Source organism: Poecile atricapillus, chromosome 2 (genome assembly GCF_030490865.1).
Source record: "Poecile atricapillus isolate bPoeAtr1 chromosome 2, bPoeAtr1.hap1, whole genome shotgun sequence".
NCBI lineage: Eukaryota > Metazoa > Chordata > Aves > Passeriformes > Paridae > Poecile > Poecile atricapillus.
The window spans coordinates 142274983-142295597 of record NC_081250.1 but is presented as its reverse complement, the minus strand read 5'-3'; the positions used below and the strand labels follow the sequence as shown (position 1 = coordinate 142295597).

Below are 20615 nucleotides of genomic sequence, written 5' to 3'. Positions count from 1 at the left end.
TAAATTTTAAATGGACTCAAAAATCTTTCACCATCCACTTTTGCTGCAGAACTGCATTTAATTAAGTCCTTCATTTCTTTTCATTCACCACTCTCTGCATAGCTGAATCACTTCCTTTTATTGCACCAGAAGAGGGGTCATGAAATAGTTTATAATGATAATCAATCTTCTGCCCAGCCTGTCACAAGTAATCCACCACCAACAGAAGTGGGAGGCTGAGTTTGCACTGGAGACAGCCATTGGGGGATACTGTAACGTGGTACATTTTTTGTCTGATCTACAAAGTTCAATTAATAATTGCTATCTGCCCTGAGGTCAGGATAAGTCATAGAATTAGATGACCTGCAAATAAATCACATCTACCCCTTTCTTGGTCTTTGAAGTTCTCTCTGGGTGGAGTTTTTTCCTTACTATCTCCTCTTCTGAGATTCTCCTTATAATAATCCATAATGTCACTCTGCATTTAGGTAATAATGATAGGTAAAAGAGTAAAAGATGTGTAAAAGTGTCCTGATACGATATCTTCCACCCTTCAGTATATTCTGCACTCCCAAAGTACATTTCAACTGGACAGCTTTAAGAACAGCCTTATAGATCCACTGGGATTAACAATGGAGAAAATAAACTGACTTCTTTGACCATTTTGCTCCTTCTCCGTGGCTGGCTGCAGTACTTGTCTAAGAAACAGGGACAACAGAGCAAGTGCCTGGATCTGCCCGACTCCCTCACCTTTCCCCAAGCAATACAGCTCAGCAGGTCACACCAGAATAATTATTAAGGTGACTTTTGCAGTTAGACTACATGGCCCCTGAGGTTACCCTGCTGCCCTGTTCAGCAGGAATGAGGTCTCAGCTGATGCATTTGGATACATTCAGAGTCAATGACTCAGAAACAATAAAAAGGTCTTGAAATATGCCAGGTTTCTATGAGGGAGCAAACAGTAATACCCACTTCCATCCCAGGATGGGTAGGATAAGAAGCAATCAAGGAAACAGGAAAGAAATTACATATTGAAAAGCAGAAAATACTTTCTATGAGAACAACAGATGTTCTACTACCTATTCATCTGCTCTGAAGATAGAATCCTTCTAAACCCAAATTTTGCTTTATAAGCACTTGTAAGTTTGCTCAGTTGTAACTGTTTGAGATAAAATTTTCCATCCTGGGAAATCTCCCTGGGCCTGAGCTTTAGTGAAACTTTTAGCCCAAGTTTCAACAAAATTTTATGTTCTACCACTTCTCTTGGCTCCATTGCTAAGATGGACTGGAAGAATTTGATTTGGGAAAACTGCAGTCTTTGCTCTTCCCAGTCATCCAATCCAAACTGGGGGAGCAACTTTAAAAAAAACAAAAACAAACTTCAGAACATGCCTAACAGAATCTTTATTTTGTGGTTATCAAACAAAAGACACTGCTTTCAGGGAATTGAGCTCAGGCCCTAATAGCTCTTCAAGTAAGTGATGTTTGAGCAGGTGCTGAAGAAGTTCCTTCTATTGATACCTTTAACAGTATGTGAAAGGCTCAGAAGATCTTTAAAGATTCACATGTGGCTTTTCTTCCCTTGTAAACTAAGTGAAAAAGCGATGTGAGTGTGGCTACATCTCCAATAATTGGTATAGAACCTATCTCAGGCCCTTACCTCTGCTTACTTCAAACATACTTCAAACACTCTTGTTGAATTTGGAAACTGAGATGAAGCACAAACCTTTGCCATCTCTTTGATGCCAGTCTGCCATGATCACTAAACCAGCTGTTCCTATTGCCAGAGAGCTGTAGAAGCTTCTGCACCTTCACCTGCCTGAGGGGAGGGGGCATTCACACCCTGTCAGCCTTTCTGAGCAGGATCTGCTCCCTGCTGCTATTCATGGAACCAGCATCCAGATTCTGGGCTGGTCCCATGATGAAATGGGCTTTTTTTCATACACCTATTTGCACCACAATTTAATTCTTCAGCTAGTTAGCTTTAATAATAGTAATTAGCAGATTGGAAGAGTCTACTCAACCTCTGAAGTCTCTGCAACAAATTTCCTGCTGTAGAAGCACAGCAATGCCCTGAACCCCTGACAGGAATGCAAGAAATATCTGTATCAGAACAGCTGTGAAAATGTGACAATGACATCACCATTTGAAGAGAAAGAAACAGATATCTGATATTGTCCAAAAGAGATTGATGGAAAAGTGCTGTGATGATATCAGGATAATGGTATTTTTTCTTGGTCAAATAGGTGAGATAATTCCTACTTTCTTCATGTTATCTCAGATAGGTCATGCCCAAACATTGGCTGAGATGAGAGAGTGTAGACCATGTGAGGAGAGAGAGAGAGATACCCGCTGGGCCTGGGCAGTGATCTGGCACAATCAAAATAGAAAAGAAATCCTGTAGGAGGAAAGACACAAGTGTTTTGAAGACTGCCTTGCATCAAACTTTTCATTCCCTTGGACAAGGGAGGCACGTGCCAAGAGCAGACAATGACAGGAGGGTGCTGGAGCTGGAAGCTGTCCCCCAGGTGCTGGAAAGGGACTTCTGTCTGGGAGCTGGCACTGGGAAAAGCTGCTCAGTGAGCTGTCTCTGAAGCTCTGCAGGAGGCACAGTGTCCTGGGTGGCAGGTCCCAGTGGTACTGCCTGTGCACATCTCTAACTCCCCTGATGCACAGGCTTCTCACTTTCCCAAGACTTCTCACAAGGCAAGGCAGAGATGGGAGCATGACAGGTTTAGTTCAGCCAAGCCAAATTAAGGTAGCTGCACTTGAAGTAGGGAAAAAGATTATAGAAGAGAAAGACAGAATAAATTAACCCAAACTTAGTTAAATGAACCCAATCTCAGATCCTACCTGTGCAGAAACATTCCTGCCTGGTAGTTGCTGAGATGCCCTGAGGCTCTGAGTGGAAAGGAGTTCAGGCACTGACACTCCTCTTCCTGAGTGCTGCTATTCAGTGTTGAGCGCTAAAGGGTCTGAACTCTGAGATCTTAGCCCTGACCAAACACCTTCCATCCCTCCTGTGGTGGCTGTGGCTGAACTCTCTCTCGCTCTTTTTATGTGATGGGCCTCTTTTCCAGCTGCATTTGAATTCTGCTTGCTGATTCTTCCCTGTGGCAGGAAGGCAGCATTGGTGGCTCAGATTGTTGTTATATTGTGAAATACACAAACAAAAGCCAGGCTCTGAAACTCGGTCTTGGAGAGATAGTGTGCAAATGTATCAGGAGCTCTCTTGTCCTCCTAGGCAGCCCCTCAGTTCTAGAGTCTTCTTAGGCTGAGGCTTCCTTTTGAATTCTGATGATCACACCTTGTAAGATGCATTTATTGTACCTACACCATGGGAAGCTTTATCTCTCTACAGAGACTGAGCTGTATCACTAATGCAGAGGTTGGAGTTGTGCAAACTGCTCATTCCCACACCTGCCCACACACCTCTCAAAGAGAGCCCGCTGGGAAGTCAATATCTATTTATTTATTGTGCTGTGGGGTACAGAGGAAGCAGCTGAAAGGTTTTTCATTACCCTGGTCACTACCAGAGACCAAACTTTTTCCTTAATTTATTTTTTTTTTAATTTTTCTTTTATTGAAGGTGTGCTTCCCTCTCCTCTTTTCCTGCTTATGCAATAGCCACTGGTGGTGGTCATGAAGGCCACGTCTGCCTCACATAGAACAACAAAATAATTAAGGGCTATAAATCTTGTTCAACAGCTAATGACTAGTTGAGCATGTGCCAACCCAAAATAGAGCGGGTGTGTAAATATGTCTAAGTCAATGACCCTACTCCATAAATAGCAGGCAGCCCAGGGTCCATTGAATTCTTCTGCAGGGCAGCAGGCTGCATGGCACCATCTCCTCTTGTGTAGGGATGCTTCTCAAGGTTACTCCTTGAAGCTGACAGGTGCTTGAATGCTAAACTTTGAAATCTTACCTAAGGGATATAAAGAATTGATTGTGCTTATGTAACCCTCTAGATATAAATGGTTGACTGAGTCTGGGACTAAACTTGGATCTAGCTGCACCTATATTCCTATCTCATAACCATGAAGGTTTGATTGATAGGTTTGTTGAAATAGCTTGTTCTGGGTCAGTGCTGCTGCACAATCTGAACTCAGGACTCTCTCTCCTCTCACTCTGAATTGCTCTGCTGTGTACTGTTTGTTCCTTCTTCCAGCATTGAAATGTTCTTGACTAGGAGGGTTCAATTCTGCAGCCACTGACTGCTAAAAAAGCTTTGTGGCATCTCCTGCCCCATCTCAATATGTTGCATAAGGTGTCATTTGCAGCCAGAGCTCATATCCAGGCTTGAATAAGCATCTGCAGATCTGGTGAGGATGGGCTGGTGAGGTCCTTGCATCAGGTGTAGCGGGAGGGATGGTGGGGTGAGCACAGGCAGCTGCCTCTGCTGCTCTGCTCTGCCTCCAGTGCCTGCCCCACCCTACCTGTGCAAATGGGGCATCTCATGGGTGCCCTGCCTTCATGTCCCCAAGCCACCCACTGCTTTAGAATTGCACCCTGAGAGAGCCTGATGGGTCTCGGATCTCCAGGGCTGTAGTCACACTGCAGGAGTTTAGAGAAGGTTTTGGTTTTTTTTTCCAGAGTGGATTTTTTGTGGGCTTTTTTTTCCCCAGCCCTCATGTTGAGTCCTACACTACAAAAGTCTGAAAATGTGAAATACTGAAGCTACTTACAGCTTTTTTATAGTGCAGCATTTGATCACAGTGGCTCTCTCCTTACTGTGTGTTCTGTTTCCTCTAACACACAAAACTATGATAAGCCCATATATTTGATGAGAGCCATCAGAAGATTTTTTCCAAAGCTTTCTGCAGCAAAGTTACACTCAGTCTGCTGAATGTTTGAAGTCCAGCAATCTCAAGCCTCACACACCAGAAACACAATTCCCACTGTGTTCAACAAGTGCAGTACTGCTTTCCTGTGTGATGCTTTGACACAGAGTCATTTCAGTTTAATATTTAAGATGTGCCAGGGATGATTGACCACACAAACCATATTGTCTGCTAATGAGTTAATTGAGCATGAATACTATGGCATCCCAGTGTTTCAGGGGCTCTTCTCTCATTGTGGGTCTCATCATCAGGGCTTTGCAAGATGTGAGCAGGATGCACTCCAGCTGCACACAGCAGATGCCTTGCAAATGCAGACATGCCCCTTTTCAGTGAAGTATGTAAAGTAAAACCAACTCACAAGGATTCTTGAACAAAAGACTTTATTGCCCTGCGATGACAGGTATTTTGATGGATTAAAAAGAAGGAGATCACAGTCATGCACATTCATAAATCAAAGCCTGGTAAAAGCTTTGAGTTAATTTAATTATAAGCAGTACAATCAAAGAGCTGTCCCATATGAAGTACTTGCCAGCTGCCCCAGGTTAAAAGAACATCTTTTGTTGACAAGTTTGCCTTGCTCTCTCAAAAGCACTAAAAAACCCCATACTGCGTGTTTTTCTGATACAGGGATCATCATTTATTTAATTCAGTTACAAGAGAGACTGCCAGTGGTTTTGAATCAAATATAGCCTTTGAAAAACTTGTTAAATATACTGAACTGCCTACAGATCCATGGAGCTGAGATGAGACCAGGTCATGTAGGACTGAGCTGTTGCTGTCTGACACTGACCCTGATCAATGCTGAGGAGCCTCGGCATCATCAGAGTCTGCCCTCAACCACACATCCCACAGGGCAGCCTGCTCCACTTGATAAGCCTGCTCCTGTCAGGATCAAGCTGTTCTGAAACCTGGAGGTAGAAAGATCACCTGTGAAATCTGGAGCTGGTTCCTCCTTTATGCTTCTGCTGTGGGTTGGAATGCACAGGAGCTGGGTTCCAAGTCTGGGCCTGATTTGTGCTGCCAAACCTGCTCATAAAATGAATTTTCTGAAACTAAATTTCACTTTTTCCCGAGCAGACAAGTTTTCCAGTCCCTAGGACTGCAGAGATGTGAACCACCCAATTTTATATTTTAATTTACAGCCAATACCTGAAGAAAGTAAAAAATACAGGCTCATTAATTAATTAACATGCTGTGGGTACTTGGCCTCACAGGAAGCAATGATGAGCACAGATAAACCAGGTGTGTGTCTGCTTTTCATTGCTTGTGGAAGGAGAGCTTGTTCCATCAGTATTTAAAATGGAAGAAGAACCCAAGAGGTTGCTTTCTTCTGAAGAGGGAATGACTTATCTGCTCTTGCAGTAGTGGGAACAGGTGGCACAGGGGAGAAGAAACAGGACTTTTAGAAGGCTACTTGGCAATAGTGAGTGTTTAATTTTAGTAGTGGGTGAGAGCTGATTTGGAAACCTTGTCTTGTGATCAGGGACTGCAAGAAAGACTTTGTGCCCTTGAAGGATGCAGAGGAGAGGTCTGAAGGCAAGGAGCCACCCAAAGGTAATTAACAGGTAGGATTCATATCACTTGCTCTGCTTGTCCTTCAGCCCCATTGGATGGGTTCAATTAACAAAGCGAGGTGTGATCAGCAGGGCTTCTTAAATATTGCAGCCATTATAAGACTGGACTCAAACAGAGAACTGATATTTCTCTCACAAGGTGTCAGTCCCCAAAGCTGTCTGGGACCCCTCAGGATGCTCATGGGGACTCATGAGGAACTTCCTTGCAGGATAGCAAAAAGAATGGGAGTAAATTCAAAGTCAAACCTGTCACTTTTTTGTGAAGCTAATGAAATGTAAGTGATTGCAGCAACCAGGGTTTAGTTTTGTGTGCAGCAAGATCATTTTCTTCCCATGAATAAATTAGCATATCTGAATAGTAACCAAGTGGAACAACCTTTCAGGCATTTATCAGATCTCTTTTATTCTGTGCCTAAAAAGGTTTTGTGTATGGCATAAGCAATGGACTACCTGGGGTCTGACATAGACTGAGATGCTACAGGGAATTAAATCAGCCCCCCAGTGACCACAGGGGCAAGAGGTCCTCTTTGGCTCCAATGGGAAGACCACCTCAAACAACCTAACATCTGCTAGGAGATAATTTGCCCAATGTAGTAATAAAAGGCTTTGGCAGTGGGGAGTTCAGCTATGCAAGATCTCACACTCTGGAGTGTTTATGATGCAGGCTCCCAAAGATTGATGGAAGAACTCGCTGCTGCTGGGTGGGCAGATGACTTTGATAGCTCACAGTCCAGCCAGAGACATTAAAACCAAGTTCTCATCAGTTTCTGTTTCTCTTTCCATAAATCCAGCTGACTTCTCAAACCACTAAATGGAAATAGAACCACTAAAGCTGATCTATAAAATTTCAGCTCCCAAACTAGAGCTATTGTGTGGGAAAGTGAGGTTTTTGGAAATAAAGATGTTTTGGCTCTTGACCTGAGGGTGTGTATGGGCTCTAAAGTCACTTGAATTTTAGAGAACTGTAATAGGATTTGAACTACAAATACAGTTCTTCCCAAACTTTCCCTTTTTATCTGCCTCACAACCTTTGGTTTTACAAACTAAAAATGACCTGACCATCTATCCATCATAGATGTTACAAAAAAAGAAACAAATATGCCAACAAAACATCCCAGCTTCACCTTCAAGGCTGAAAAGTCTTTCCTGTTCAAAACTCCAACAACTATTTTTACAGCACATGTGTTGACTGCACACTACAAAAGTCTGTGGTGGGCGTGTCCTTAAAGGGCATATCTGTCACCAGTGACAGATACTGACTTAGGATCACACAGACAGCACTGGTTAAGGCAGATATTCAACTTTCTTAGGGTTCTATCATGGCCCTGGGAGGGAAAATCAGAATGCCTGGCTTTGAAACCCATCCTCTGTATTGTCACATTTTAAATACCCAATCCTTAAGTGCTCCTCACAAATGGCTATTCAGCTCCTTGTGCCAAGAACAGGAAGACCTGGCCATGGTACATCAAAATCCAGTTTCCAGAGCCATGAATGAATCCACTTTATGGTCATAAGTGCTGGTGGAATATCTGTGTGAGCTGCATACCATCAGCATTCAGTCAAAGTAGAGCTTGGGACTGCAATCCATCTCCAAATGAAGATAATGAAGGGGAAGAAATGCACTAACTGAGCAGAACCAATCTTCCTAAAGGATTGCTCTTATTATCACTCTTACCATATTGACTTTTCTGTCCTGTATTCATCACAGTTGTGTACCACACACTGAAACAGCCTTTGAAGCTGCTGTAGTGTAGCACTTTTGCACAGGCTGTGCATCCATCTGCATGGTGGGTACCAGCCCCAGAGAGCTGTCGGTCGAAGGCAAAGCTGCTCTCTTGGGTGAATGTACTCACACACCAAGAGCATAATGATAGCGTCAAGAAGCTTTTGAAAACTGTTTTGTTAAGTGCTTTGGTGAGGTTTTATTGCTATGGCTAATTAAAAGTTCATCACAAGTGCTAAATGCAGCCAACGTTTATTTGCAGTATGGTCATATTGACAGGCCAGTGCTTTGTCAGTGTATTAGGACTGTGTGCTGGTTTCTGGAGTTTGCTTATTTGTATTACTTATTACTTACAGTATTGCTTATCTGTCAGGAAAAAGAAACATCACTAACAAATTAGTTAACAAACAAATAAATCCTTGTCTCTTGTGCTGTATCAGCCTTTGTATTTGGCTCTTTTCCTAATATTTTTCTAAAATCTGGCATTTAAGTAGCAGTGCAAAGCTAAACAGTGTGTGCCAGTATGCTTTGGGTATGACAAACCTACCTGGACTTTCTTGTGCCTGAAATATGTCCCTTGGCCTAGCAGGGGCTTGCTGCTCATGGGTGCAAGATGCCTCGATCTGGGATGAAGAGTGGAGAGGCAGGGCTTCCAAACGAGGCTGCAGGACCAGCTGTAGCCACTTAGGCTGGAGATAGAAATGTGGGTGAAGGATGCCTCTGAGGTGTGGTGTCTCAGGGTAGCTGATTGCTCTAGTTCAGGGATTGAGGGCACACAGAGACCCTCAATGAATGAGAACTTCAGAGAATTACAAAGAACTAAAAGTAAAAGAACCCACCGGAAGAAGGTGGTGACAGTATAACTATACTGCTTGACCATCCCACCTCGAAGTGTTGACATCTGACAGGTTTCTGGTCTGTATTTGTTATATTTTGTTATATATATCTTACAGTATTTCCTAATTTTTAGTAATTCTCAGTTTTGCCCACTAGTGGATACAAAATTTCTGTATGTGCCTGTCTTAAAAGACATTTGGGAAAGAAGTCTTAACCTGTTAATATCACCTACAAGTCTGCCATGTTTTCAGCACCTCAATGGGGAGGGAAAATGCAGGATGCACATGGACATGTAAATTGGAGGTGATTTCCCTCCCCTCTGTCAGTCTCCCCTTCACTCCAATTTCTGAGGCAGCAGCTGCCTGCAGTGCACTTGCAGCTTTCCAGCTGGGAGCCAGCTGCTGGGAAAAGAGCTCCAGCAAAAGGAGGAGGCACTGCTGGGAGCAGCGTTTTCTTGTGCTGGTGGGCCAAGCACAGCCCTTTAGAGGAGCTGCCATATGAAAAAAGTTCTGAGCTGTGGTGGGCAGGTGACTCTGGAAGAGCAGCGTGTTGGAATTAGGTAGTAATGAACTGTCAGTGCCATCAGAGAGTTCAGCCAGGGCCACTCTCCAGTCAGAGGGAGGGAAGGAACATCCATAAATCTTTCTGACTTCTTCCTAAAGAAGGCGGCCTCTGTTCCTGATGTGGAGTCCTGCAGCCAAGGCAGAGGCATCCAGGAAGCAGACACAGTTTCTGCTAATCAGTGTAGCTCTGATTAGTCTTCATAGCTGCTTACAGAAGGGCTTAAAAGAGAAGCTGTCTGGAAGAGTTTTATAAATTATCCTTTCTCCATTGAAAATACATGAAAATTTATTGGTTTGCTATTGAGAAAGAGATTAATTAGAAAATAGAAAGAAGAGGTGGCTGTCAAATACAAAATATCTGGTAGGCTGGAACCAGATCTTGGGTTGAGCTCTTCCCCAGCCACAAATAGCTGATAAAAAAAGTATAAATTAGTCTGGAAGGAGACAGTGCTCCGAACTTTGGAGCTGATGGCAGGCAGGCTATTCAGCCAAGATGATAAAAATCCCTTTAGAGCTGGCACACAGAGCAATGAGGAGCTCTGCCTGGTAACCAAAAACCTTTCTGTGACTAATACGTGAAGAAAGCAAATCCTTATATCACTTTGTCAAGGGCTTTCTTTCTTCCAAATATAAAAGTAATTTTAACATAGTCATTAGTCACTATGAGACCGATCTGCTGGGTCCAGTGCAGTTTGCAGACTGGGAGCAAGGCACAGAATATTCTGCAAGAATCAGGACAGAGCAGACCACAGTCCAGTGCCTGACACGGTCCAAGGCAGCAAGAACAAACAAGCAGAGTAAGGACAGATGAACACAACAGCTGCCATGCAGCATCAGGACCTCTGACCTGACACAATGGAAAAAATTCAGATTCATTGCCTTTTTGGCTGTCTCAACATACTCCAGTCATAAATATTTAGCTCTCATCTTTTGCACTAGAATAGTGCATTATCTGGTCTCACTGGAGCTTTTAAATTTCATTTCCAAAATTCATGGTATGATGAAACATATTAAGAGAAAATTTGCTTTTCTGTTTTGTACAGAGTCAGTTGCAAAATAGCACAAAACTGGGAAATATGTTTTCAGAGGGGTATGTCACACACGATGTGTGAGCAGAGACTGCACCAGACAATGGGCTGGTGCAGAGGGATGTGAGATGAAGAGGTACTCAAGGGTGATCAGCACCTTTCCACATCACTATCTCGCTACATTCAACTGGGACAGATATAACCATGTAATTGTGTTTTAATTTCTTGGTCAAAGTAATAACTTCTAAAGGAAAAAAGAACAGAAAAACTTGTCCACTGTGGTCCTTTGCCACAAGTCTAGTTGTAATAAAGTCACTCACATATCCGAATAATTTAGTTATATTTATTGTATACTTAGAAAATGAAATTTAGAAGAAAATGGAGTCATGATCTGCTGGATGGAATGGGGATGGGATGCTTTCAGCTTGTCAGATGGCTAAAGCCATCTGCCTCTGTCATCAATGGAATGGGGAAGAGGCACTTTTAGAGCAAGTTGTCCCTTCCAAATGAAGCCTCTAAAATGCTTTTCAGAAGTGAGGTGTCTTGTCTGTGGAAGTTTGACTGATATTCATTTTCCAGACTAATACCTGTGTTGTAGGCCAGAAAGCACAAAGGCTCATTGCACAGCCTTAGCAGGCCAGGTACAAGCAGTACCAAACAAACTTCCCTTAGAAGTGGCTTCTGAGAATTATCAAGGTGCCTGCTTTTCTGTTCCTGCACCCTGAGCTTGGCAGAATTATCAGCATTTATAGAATCTCTTTGTCTTGCGTTTTGATACTTTGAAATGTGCAAAGGGTGCTCACACTTTGTGTGAGGGGTGTGTGGTGAAAAGCATTTTCACAAAGGTTGTCTTTACAACAGGTCTAACTGTGGGTGACACTGGAGGAGATTTGGATGGCTATTTCAAATTCATAAGCACTCATCTGAAGGCCAGGTGGAGTCACTGAATTATCAAGCCTTGCCTTGTGCATGACACATTTTATGTATTCTTAAGTAGGATTTTCACATTGATAACTGTGTAAGGTTTTATTCCTTGTTTTCTTTAATACTCCATGGTTTGTTCCATTCTGCAGCCCTTGTCTTTTCCATTGCTCTTTGCCTTTGCTTTTCAAGCAGCAGGATTTTCCCTGTTCCCTATAAGAATCATCAGTTTCCACAATGCTCATGGATGTCTTCATCTTCCTGATCCCTCCCCTCCAGAGACCACCAGCACTTTCAAATTGCAGCTGGAAAAAGTTATTTCAATCTCTGCTACTACATCCCTGTCCTTGGCATTTTGCTCATTTATGAGTGTGTGAGACGTTTTTGTAGAGCACAGCATTTTTACTGAGAGGTGCAGGATAAATTCTACATGACACCAAATGAGACAACTTAACCTTAGAGTTCTTTTAATAATACCTTTTATGTAAAAATAATCATGCCAGTATAAGGTTATTGAAAAACAATTAAAAGAATTACTTATACAACTATGCAAATAATGTACTATACATTTATCTTCGTGTTTATTTTGACCTTAATATTTAATCATTCATCTGTAATAATAAATACTTGACTGAGGAATTAATTTCTGCATGGCATTGAAGAATTTACTCTTAAATTCAGTTTTAGATGCATAACAACACTTCAATAATAATGTCAATAAAGCTGCAGCAGTAATGATACACATCATTAATATATATCATTAATGTACATTAATGTATATAAATGATAATGCACATTAAGGATAGGTCTGAATGAGCATTCAAAGAAGACATTCCAATATTCTGAAAATATTCTGAGAGCTCCAATTTCTGATGTGAATTGTTACTTTTCTTTTTACAAGGAATGAGAAGTATTTCAGGTTAATGAATTCTTTTTGCCTGACTTATTTTTAGCAGAAGTTTCCTTTTTGATTGACTGAGAGACATGATCTACCCTTTTCCTGTAACTATCCTTTCACTGATTGCACCTGGCAGTGTGTAGATAAAGAGAACTAGGAAGATAACCAGAATAAGCAGAATTATGCCAATGATGATGTACTTCTTGTAGTTCCTCCAGATCAGGTGATACAAACACTTGAAAGGGTTTACAAACCAAGAGAAGGACGTGTCTGGTCGGCTAAAGGGGAAGAAAGAAAAAGAAAATCTTTTGTTAAGGCAGATCCATCTCTTTCTAAAATTATCCCACTGCAAAATCCCACTGCAAAAGATGTATTTGAGACTAAAAAGGACCTTTAACTCCTTGGAACCCACTACAGTGATTAGAGGGAATGTCCACAAGCTGTTGGGTTCCTTTTCTTCCACCCATTCCTGAACCAAGCTCCACACACAACTTGTAATGAAATTCCAACTCACACATCATAAATACTTCAATTATAATACTTCCAATTTTAAAATTGAAAACAAGATAATGATAAACCCTAAAGAAGAAATGCATTCATCATGAACTTGAGTACAAAAGTTTTCTAATAATTTCAAGGAATTTAGCATCACAATAGTGGTAATGAGCCACTACAAAAAGTCTGATTGAACAGTGATAGTCACGGTGCCATAATAATCAGAAGCAGCTCAGGTTGGGCATGTGGCCCAAAATGGTGTATTTGCAGAAGGAAATTTAAAACAGGCCTCATGAAAACAGGAGATGATTAAATGCAACCCAGATGGTTTGTCTGTGTAAATAAAGAAGAACCACCCTCTTCCAGTGAAAATATCTGCAACCCACAATCCAAGTTTTTCCCATGTTGCCTCATGTTGTGTTCTCCTCCATACCCAGAAGTTTCTTCACACTGTACAAGACAGCTGACTGCATAAAGAGAGGGAAACAATGTTCTGTTTAGGAAAAATGTAGGCCTGGTCCCTCCTCTGGCATCACCCCCAGACTGGGAGGGCACTCTGCTGCTGCTCCACCAGCCTTACCAAGACAGCTTTCCCAGTGGGATGAATGCAGTGGTGTTGGGCAACATTAACACCTGCAGAACTGGGGCAGGTTGTCTTTCTTGTCCAATGTCACTGTAATTGTGCAGGTGGCGCAGCAATGAGGAGAATGAAATTAGCTGAGGGTCACAAAAAGCTGTGGCCATGTCTCAGTCCAGAAAGGTGTTCCAGGAATTTAAACATTGTTTAGTTATCTGGTGAACTCAGCATTCAGCCAGTGGAAGTGAATGCTGATGTGACAGAAAGTCTGTAAATGTAAAAGGCCAACTGAATATCTCTTAATGAAACACTGGGCTTTTTATTGAGGAAGAAATGATTCAGAAATACATCATCAAATTAGCCCTCCAGGTTAAAAGGAATTATTAAGAAACTGGACACCCTGAAGATTACAACTACTTGAGTAGCAAGACCCTTAGTCTGCATGTACCAACTGCTGAGGACTTTTCATAACCTTTAAGGGCTGGGGCAAAAAAAAAAAAAAAAAGCCAGACTGTTGCTTATTTAATTTGTTTCCTTTGCAACATAGGCAATAGAACTCATTATCAGTTATAGCGGTGTATTTATTACAATAGACTGCATCCGGAAAGGCATCATGTCTTGATCAGCAGAACTGAAGAGATGAATAACCTCATAGTGCTTTGGCCAGCCGGAAATTACACTCATTGAGCCTTATTCTTTGTTTGCATGTTTCTCTCTGTACTTCACAGACATTTAATCTTTGTCCACCTTTGCTCTGGTACATTAAGGAGTCTTCTACTGTCTATAGCTCCTAGTAAATAATTTTTTGTTTTGAAATTATTTTGTTTCTTAATTAAAAAGAATAATATCACAAAACAATCTAAAAATTTCTCTGCTTCTCTGGGTGTATGTCCTGGGGTGACTTTATGATACTGGTATCCCCAGTCGTCTGGTTTATGTTATATATTAAGTTCTGCACCTTTAAGGCTGGCTTTGAGAGCAAGAGAGGGGGAAGAAGAAGCTGCAGTTTGTGTTAAAGAAAAACATCACTCCCACACATCTCGCTCCTGGACTGTGGTGTCTGCAGCACGGACAGACAGCGGGACAGAGCTTCTCTCTGGCTTTTAGTTAGTTTTAGCTAGCTGAGGCAGAGGAGTTCCCTGGACCTTTGTTTTATTTCCTTTTTCTTGGATCTGTGCAAGCCTGCTCTGGACTGAACACCCAGCCAAACCCCGGGAGCTCACGCCTGTGGCCCACCGGGGCCTGGGCCTCGGCACTTTCCAGCGCCAGAGGGACTGATAAGAAACTGAGCGAGCCGTTCACCACATGAAAAGGACTTTTCTTCCTAGACTTGCCATCCCATCGAACAGCAAGAGGTTTTATTATTTAATATTATTCAATTTTCTGTTAAATAAACAGCTTTTTCCACTTCTCTCCAAATAATTTTTTTTTTTTCCCTTTCCCGGACCAGTTGGTGGGGAGGGGCAGTTCCCTGGGGAAATCCCCATTTGGAGTTTTCCTCCCTAATTTGCCCTAAACTAGGACAAATACTACATGATGAGCAAAAAACCTAGAGTGAATCTACAGTACTGGCATAGAGATCTGGAGGTCCTGAGAAAAGAGATCCTTGAGATCCACTCCATCCTGAAGAGAACTCACTTGAAGAGTCAAATAAATTATTTTTTATGTCCCAGCTGATTGTGAGTACTCTGCATGTATGAACCACATATTGCATCACCTGGTGGCACTGAGCTGGCAGACCTTAAAATCTTTAAACTTCAATGAAACTGAGGCATGCTATGTCTTCAACTGTTCGTTTATTTTCTTTCCAGTGAGTGAGTGTCTAGCTAAAATAATTTTTTCTATTTGCATTCTAATATTGCTTTGCAACCTTAGGATTCATTCTGCCTAACTTTAAAGCCTAGGTGCTCAGTCTGGTCCTTCATGGGCTGTCTGCATGGGGAGAGGAAGGACCTTAAGGAGGCCAAGTCATCTCTTTGCCCAGCTCATGTCTTAGCATATGTGTGCTAGGTAAATGGGATGACTCTCCCACCATGAGCAGATACAAAAGGAGCCTGAATGTTTTGCTTCTGAGATGGGTAGTGCCAAATGACACTATTCCCACTCTACTTTTGATTTAATTGAGGCATATATGTCAATTGAGAGTAGAATTGTGTTGAGCCATATGTTGGCTGTGTATTCACACCACAAAAACCACTGATTACTCAGTGCAAGATCTGAAGGAAGACTCTGCAGACTCTGGTTTTGAGGCTTCTGGGTCAAAACACCTCCAGGCTGTGCAGCAGAAAAGAGGCCACCAGGCTGGTAACAACTTACTTTCCCAGCAGCACATTTGCAGATAAAATTTCCTTGAGCTCAAAACACAGGGAGCCCTAGGCAGCCATGGGTGCATGGGCTGGGTCTCAAAAATGAGAGGAAAATGAGACAGTGCCTTGTGCATCCTCTTGACAACCTTCTGGACATGTAATCCTTCTATTACACTTGACACTCCTTAAAACTCCCTGGGCTGATTGCTTTCCACCATATGTATTTCAGAGCTATCCCAGTCCTTTCTCCTCTGAAAGAGGTGCTTTAGTTTCAATTACTGTGAATCCTCCAAGCAGACACCTGTCAGGCAAAGCTCATCCTGCCTTTGGGTAAAAGTGCTGAGTGAAGTGATTGATTCAAGTCTTTCCAAGTTCATAGTTTTAAACAATGCTCTGATACCTCTGATCTGATAATTCCTTTAGGCTCCTTCCTCCTTTCTCGTGTTTATCCTGAGGTGTATCTCAAATGAACAAAATTAAACAGAATGTGTAATGATTACCATTATGAGTAGCAACTGAATTTTAGAAGCTTTGGTAGTAGAAAACATAACATCGATTTCTCTCACTCTTTTTTTTTTTTTTTTTTTTGTCCAGCTCATAAAAAGCCACTCAAGTGTTCTAGCAGAACAAAGCACTTGAGCCAAAATAGATTAAAAGTACTTTTTTTCTAAATGCAAAAAACTCAGCTGATACATTTTTAATGTGGCAAATACTGAAAGATAAACTGCTCTTTCTAGATCATTTGCCTTTATTAAAACACTTAAATGTCCTAATTAAAAAGTCCTATGATGAAAAATAAGTGTCTTCATTCTTTGAGTATGAAGTACAATAAAATTAGAAGTCACATCCTTCGTGTGTCTAAGGAAGGGCAATGATGCTGGTGAAAGGTCTGGAGCATGAGTCTTGTGGGAAGCAGCTGAGGGAACTAGAGTTGTTCATCCTGGAGAAAAGAAGGCTTCAGAGGAGACCTTATTACTCTTTACAACCACCTGAAAGGAGGCTGCAGCCAGGTGAGAATTGGTCTCTTCTCCCAAGTACCAAATGACAGGATGAGAGGAAATAACCTCAAGTTGCTCCAAGGAGGGTTTAGACCATGTATTGGTGAAAAATTTACTAACCAAAAGAGCTGTCAAGCATTGGAACAGGCTTCCCAGGGAAGTGGTGGAGTCACCATTCCTGGAGGTATTTAAAAGACGTAATGCTTAGAAACATGAGTTAATGATGGACTTGGAAGTGCTGGGTTAATGGTTGGTCTCAATGATTTTAAAGATAATTTCCAACCTAAATGATTCTATTATTAATATAATAAACATAATCCATCTGATCTTTACAGGTGACCAAACTGATATGTTGACTGTAAGTGTAAGCAATGATGATTTAAGATGTTATCACATGCCAGGTCAGCCATGAAATGAGCTCATGTGTGAATTCCAGCTGAGGACAAATGCTCAGCAATGCAATTTATTTGGGCTTCTAGAGGAAGACATTTCAGCAAACCTGGAATTTTTTTTCCTGGAATCCAGCAGCAGTGTCAGCCACCAGGCCATGCACAAGCTGGACAAATTGCCTGCTGAAGGTTTCAGCAGGAAAGAGAAGAAAATCCAGGAGATGAGTGAGGAGATGCCCTGCAAGGAGGTCAGGTGGTCGCCCTTCCCCATCTGCTGCTGAGTGCCCCTGCCCCAGCATGTTTAATGAGTATGCTCCTACTCACTTGGGTTTTTCCAAGGGCTCAGGCTCCTTTCGAGCTTTGCCTACTGGATTCTTCTCAGCTTCTTCTGCAGTGACCAAGTGAAACTCTGCTTCCACCTTCCCCTGGATCAGAGAGAGAATACATAAGCATCTAGTCCTGGGTTATTATCACTAATTCACAGCAGGATTTGTCTTATGGAGAAATGATGGAACCAATTGAGTGCAAAGGAAATCGATTGAGGAAAATAAGATCGTTTTTGCAGTTGAAAAGAAAGCACAAAGGAAAACCCAGGTACAGATTGCTGACTTATGCTCAAGGACTGAAGGAAAGAGAGGTCAGATACTTTCTTCCACACCCATAAATATATTTTCTGCTTCTTAAATTATAATGTAATTCATCTGAGAAGACATGTCTTCTATCTATCACACATCCTGGCAGAGCTGAATGTTTGAGCTGGAAGCTGTGTTGCTGACATGGACCAGATGTAATCCATCACCAGGGGAAATTCAGCCAGTCACAAGTGCTGGAGACATTGAGCTGTAGGGTCTCAGCTCACAAAAGGAAGATGGAATTTAAGAATTCCAGTTACAATTCAGAGTGGATAAATCAAATCAGCTTTATAGAATCTGTGATGGATGAAAACCAGACAAATGACTTTACATGTATTTGTGATTTTCCTACCCTATACCTTTGTGGGTGGTATTAATCTGAAGTGTTGATCTGTGCCCACTGGCTGTGATTCAGCACAGAACTGTGCTGAAAGGAGGATGCCAATAAAAGTCATGAATGTGGGAGCAAGGGAGAGAACAAATTATACTGGGAGAAAGGGAATCAATTGTACTAGAGTTGAGAATAGGGAAATAAATCTGGGATTTGGAAGTGGAGTTCATTCACTAAGTCCATGGAAAGTACACAATCAGCTTCAAGCTGAGTAAGGCAATGAACTTGAAGATGGCACTTTTTATTTTTTTTTATTTATATTTATTTTTATTAAAACATTATTTTTGCTGGAAAATGACAGAAATGTGAAGGAATGGTGAGCTTTAGGAACACCCTTGGAGAATCAACGAAAGTCTAGAGACAAGGGAAGAAATCACTAAAAAAGCAGGTGAGTTTATAGAGGGCTAAACTACTGGAAATGAGTAGCTGAGAGCTCTTGGTCTGTGTCCCCCTAGGGAACTGGAAAGGAACACCTGAAAAGGAAATTTAGTGCTCAGTTACCTGGGTTCTTCTGAACCAAATATATGGAGAACCACTAAAGCATTTGGAGGAATCTTATGGATTGCCAGTGGTGGTTGTTGAAAATCCAAAATTAGCATATTAGTCCAGAGAAAAGCTGTTCATTGGTAGTGAGCTGCTTACCGTGAGCTCCCCAGCCTTGATGAAAGGCCACCAGCCTCTGATGCGCTTCTGCTGAAATATGGAGATCTTGTTTTCTTCACTTGCTGCCACAACTGTGCCTAGGTCACAGCTCTTGGCTGTCTTTGCCGCTCGAGAAAACCCATTCAGGTCCAATTCAAGAGTGCCTGGAGAAAGAAATAATGTGACAACATTCAGGGACCAGACAGACACAAAGATATTCAAATAGCAGCTTCCAGGTGAGATCCATGGAGGAATTTAGCAGCTGAGGATCTCTCTATACTGTCAGTCATTCATTTGTATTGCCCTAGAATTCTCATCTGATTTCTAATTATTGACTTTACAAGAAATGTGTATGTTTGCAATGTGGTGCTTCAGAAAGAGAAAAGCAAAAGCTGGGGCTCAGACACCACTTTGTGCATACCTCTGCAAAATACAGGTCTGGTGAGACCTCAGATGAAATTCAAGCAAATCCATTGCATACTTACCCAAGAAATCATCTGAAGAGAGTCTTTCAAAATCCCACACCTGAAGCACCAGCTCAGCAGGTATTTTGCGTTCTGTCTTTTCTAAGGAAAATATGTTTTCTCTTTTAGTAACCACCATTTGTCTCTCTGCTGGGAGATAGTGGAACGGGAACACAAAGCGCCAGTTGAAGTTGCCCTCTCCTGTCAAGGAATTGTAATGTACATCTGTCTCCTGTTTGTCCTCTTCCAGGCCCTTTATCCACCTACAGCAAGCACACAGTGGAAAGCATCACTGTCACCAGGGGATCCTGAATTGTAATTGTTATTTGGTTACAGGCCTGACCATTTACTAATCCCTCCCTAACCAGTAAGAGACCACCCAGTATTTGGGACTGTGACAGGCAGCAACAGCCCTGGCTTGGGGACCTTGGGACACAGGTGCCGTAATGACCAGTGGCGATCAAAAGCTGAGAATGAGAACATGTTTTTTATTTCAATCAGACCCCAAAGTACCACTTGGCCAGTACCAGTTTGCTATTGGCAAGGTCACCTCTCTTTTGGACCGGCAGTGGTGACAGCATCAGTCGTTTATCCTGCACTAATCACCCTGTATCAATGTTTTGCCACAGTGTCTCAAGACTGATATCAGTGCTCAGTATTAGAGCCTAAATTTTTTTGCAATTTTTGTTTTCAGATATAAACCTGGTGTTAGTATGGCTGGAGAAGTCTCTCTTGACTTTTTTTGTGATTTCTTCTTGGTTTCTGCTACAATGGATGTGTTGTGGTATAAAGGACAACGCTTTCTTAAACATAATTTTCTCACCTGAAGAGAGGTAATGACCCAGTTAGGTATGGTTTAGTTCTGTAGATGATTTATCACACCTTGAATAAAGATTAGTGGTTTTGTGCTGTATCCAAAGAGCAGCTATTCCCCTGAAACCCCAATATTTCAAAAAAGAATTGTGAAAAATGGTAACAATCTGAAACATGACACTGCTCCAAGTGCAAATCCATGCCCAGTGACAGATACAGTGCCACATGCACTGTTTGAACATAATGAGATTTGTGTCTTCATCATTAAGGCACAGAAGAAAAACGTTTCCCACTCCTGGCTTCTCTGTCAGACCACTCTGACACTGATGGTGATGTTCTCATCACACAGCTGAGCACAAAGGCTGGCTCCTTATTTAATTCCTGAAATTCATGTTCTCAAAGCTCCTATTCTATTGCTCTGAACACACAATTCATATTGGCATATTAAACTTACTTTCTAGAAGTGGAAAAATGGCAAGAAATCTAAGTCTGGCACCTGAGATTTTTGATACTTTGGACTACCATTATGGCCATTATTTCC

At 41.9% G+C, this 20615-nt stretch overlaps 2 protein-coding genes across 3 annotated transcripts in view; one reads left to right on the top strand and one right to left on the bottom strand.

Annotated features, from left to right (window-relative positions):
- Positions 1-20615, top strand: part of TMEM65 (transmembrane protein 65) — a 154515-nt gene that overhangs the window by 118610 nt on the left and 15290 nt on the right. Inside the window, exon 8 of one of the 2 annotated variants that reach the window (XM_058833754.1) lies at positions 6307-6372. The exons of the other annotated variant lie outside the window; for it this stretch is intronic. Coding sequence (XP_058689737.1) covers positions 6307-6357 — 51 coding nt within the window. The 3' untranslated portion in view covers positions 6358-6372. Of the gene's footprint in view, positions 1-6306; positions 6373-20615 lie in introns of those variants that run through there. 2 annotated transcript variants of the gene reach the window in all.
- The window catches only part of FER1L6 (fer-1 like family member 6), a 66314-nt gene continuing 57109 nt past the window's right edge, over positions 11411-20615 (bottom strand). Inside the window, exons 38-41 of the mRNA XM_058833748.1 lie at positions 19283-19524; positions 18798-18961; positions 17457-17557; positions 11411-12645 (exon numbers count right to left, since the gene is read on the bottom strand). Of these exons, the coding sequence (XP_058689731.1) occupies positions 12459-12645; positions 17457-17557; positions 18798-18961; positions 19283-19524 (694 nt within the window). The 3' untranslated portion in view covers positions 11411-12458. The remainder of the gene's footprint in view (positions 12646-17456; positions 17558-18797; positions 18962-19282; positions 19525-20615) is intronic.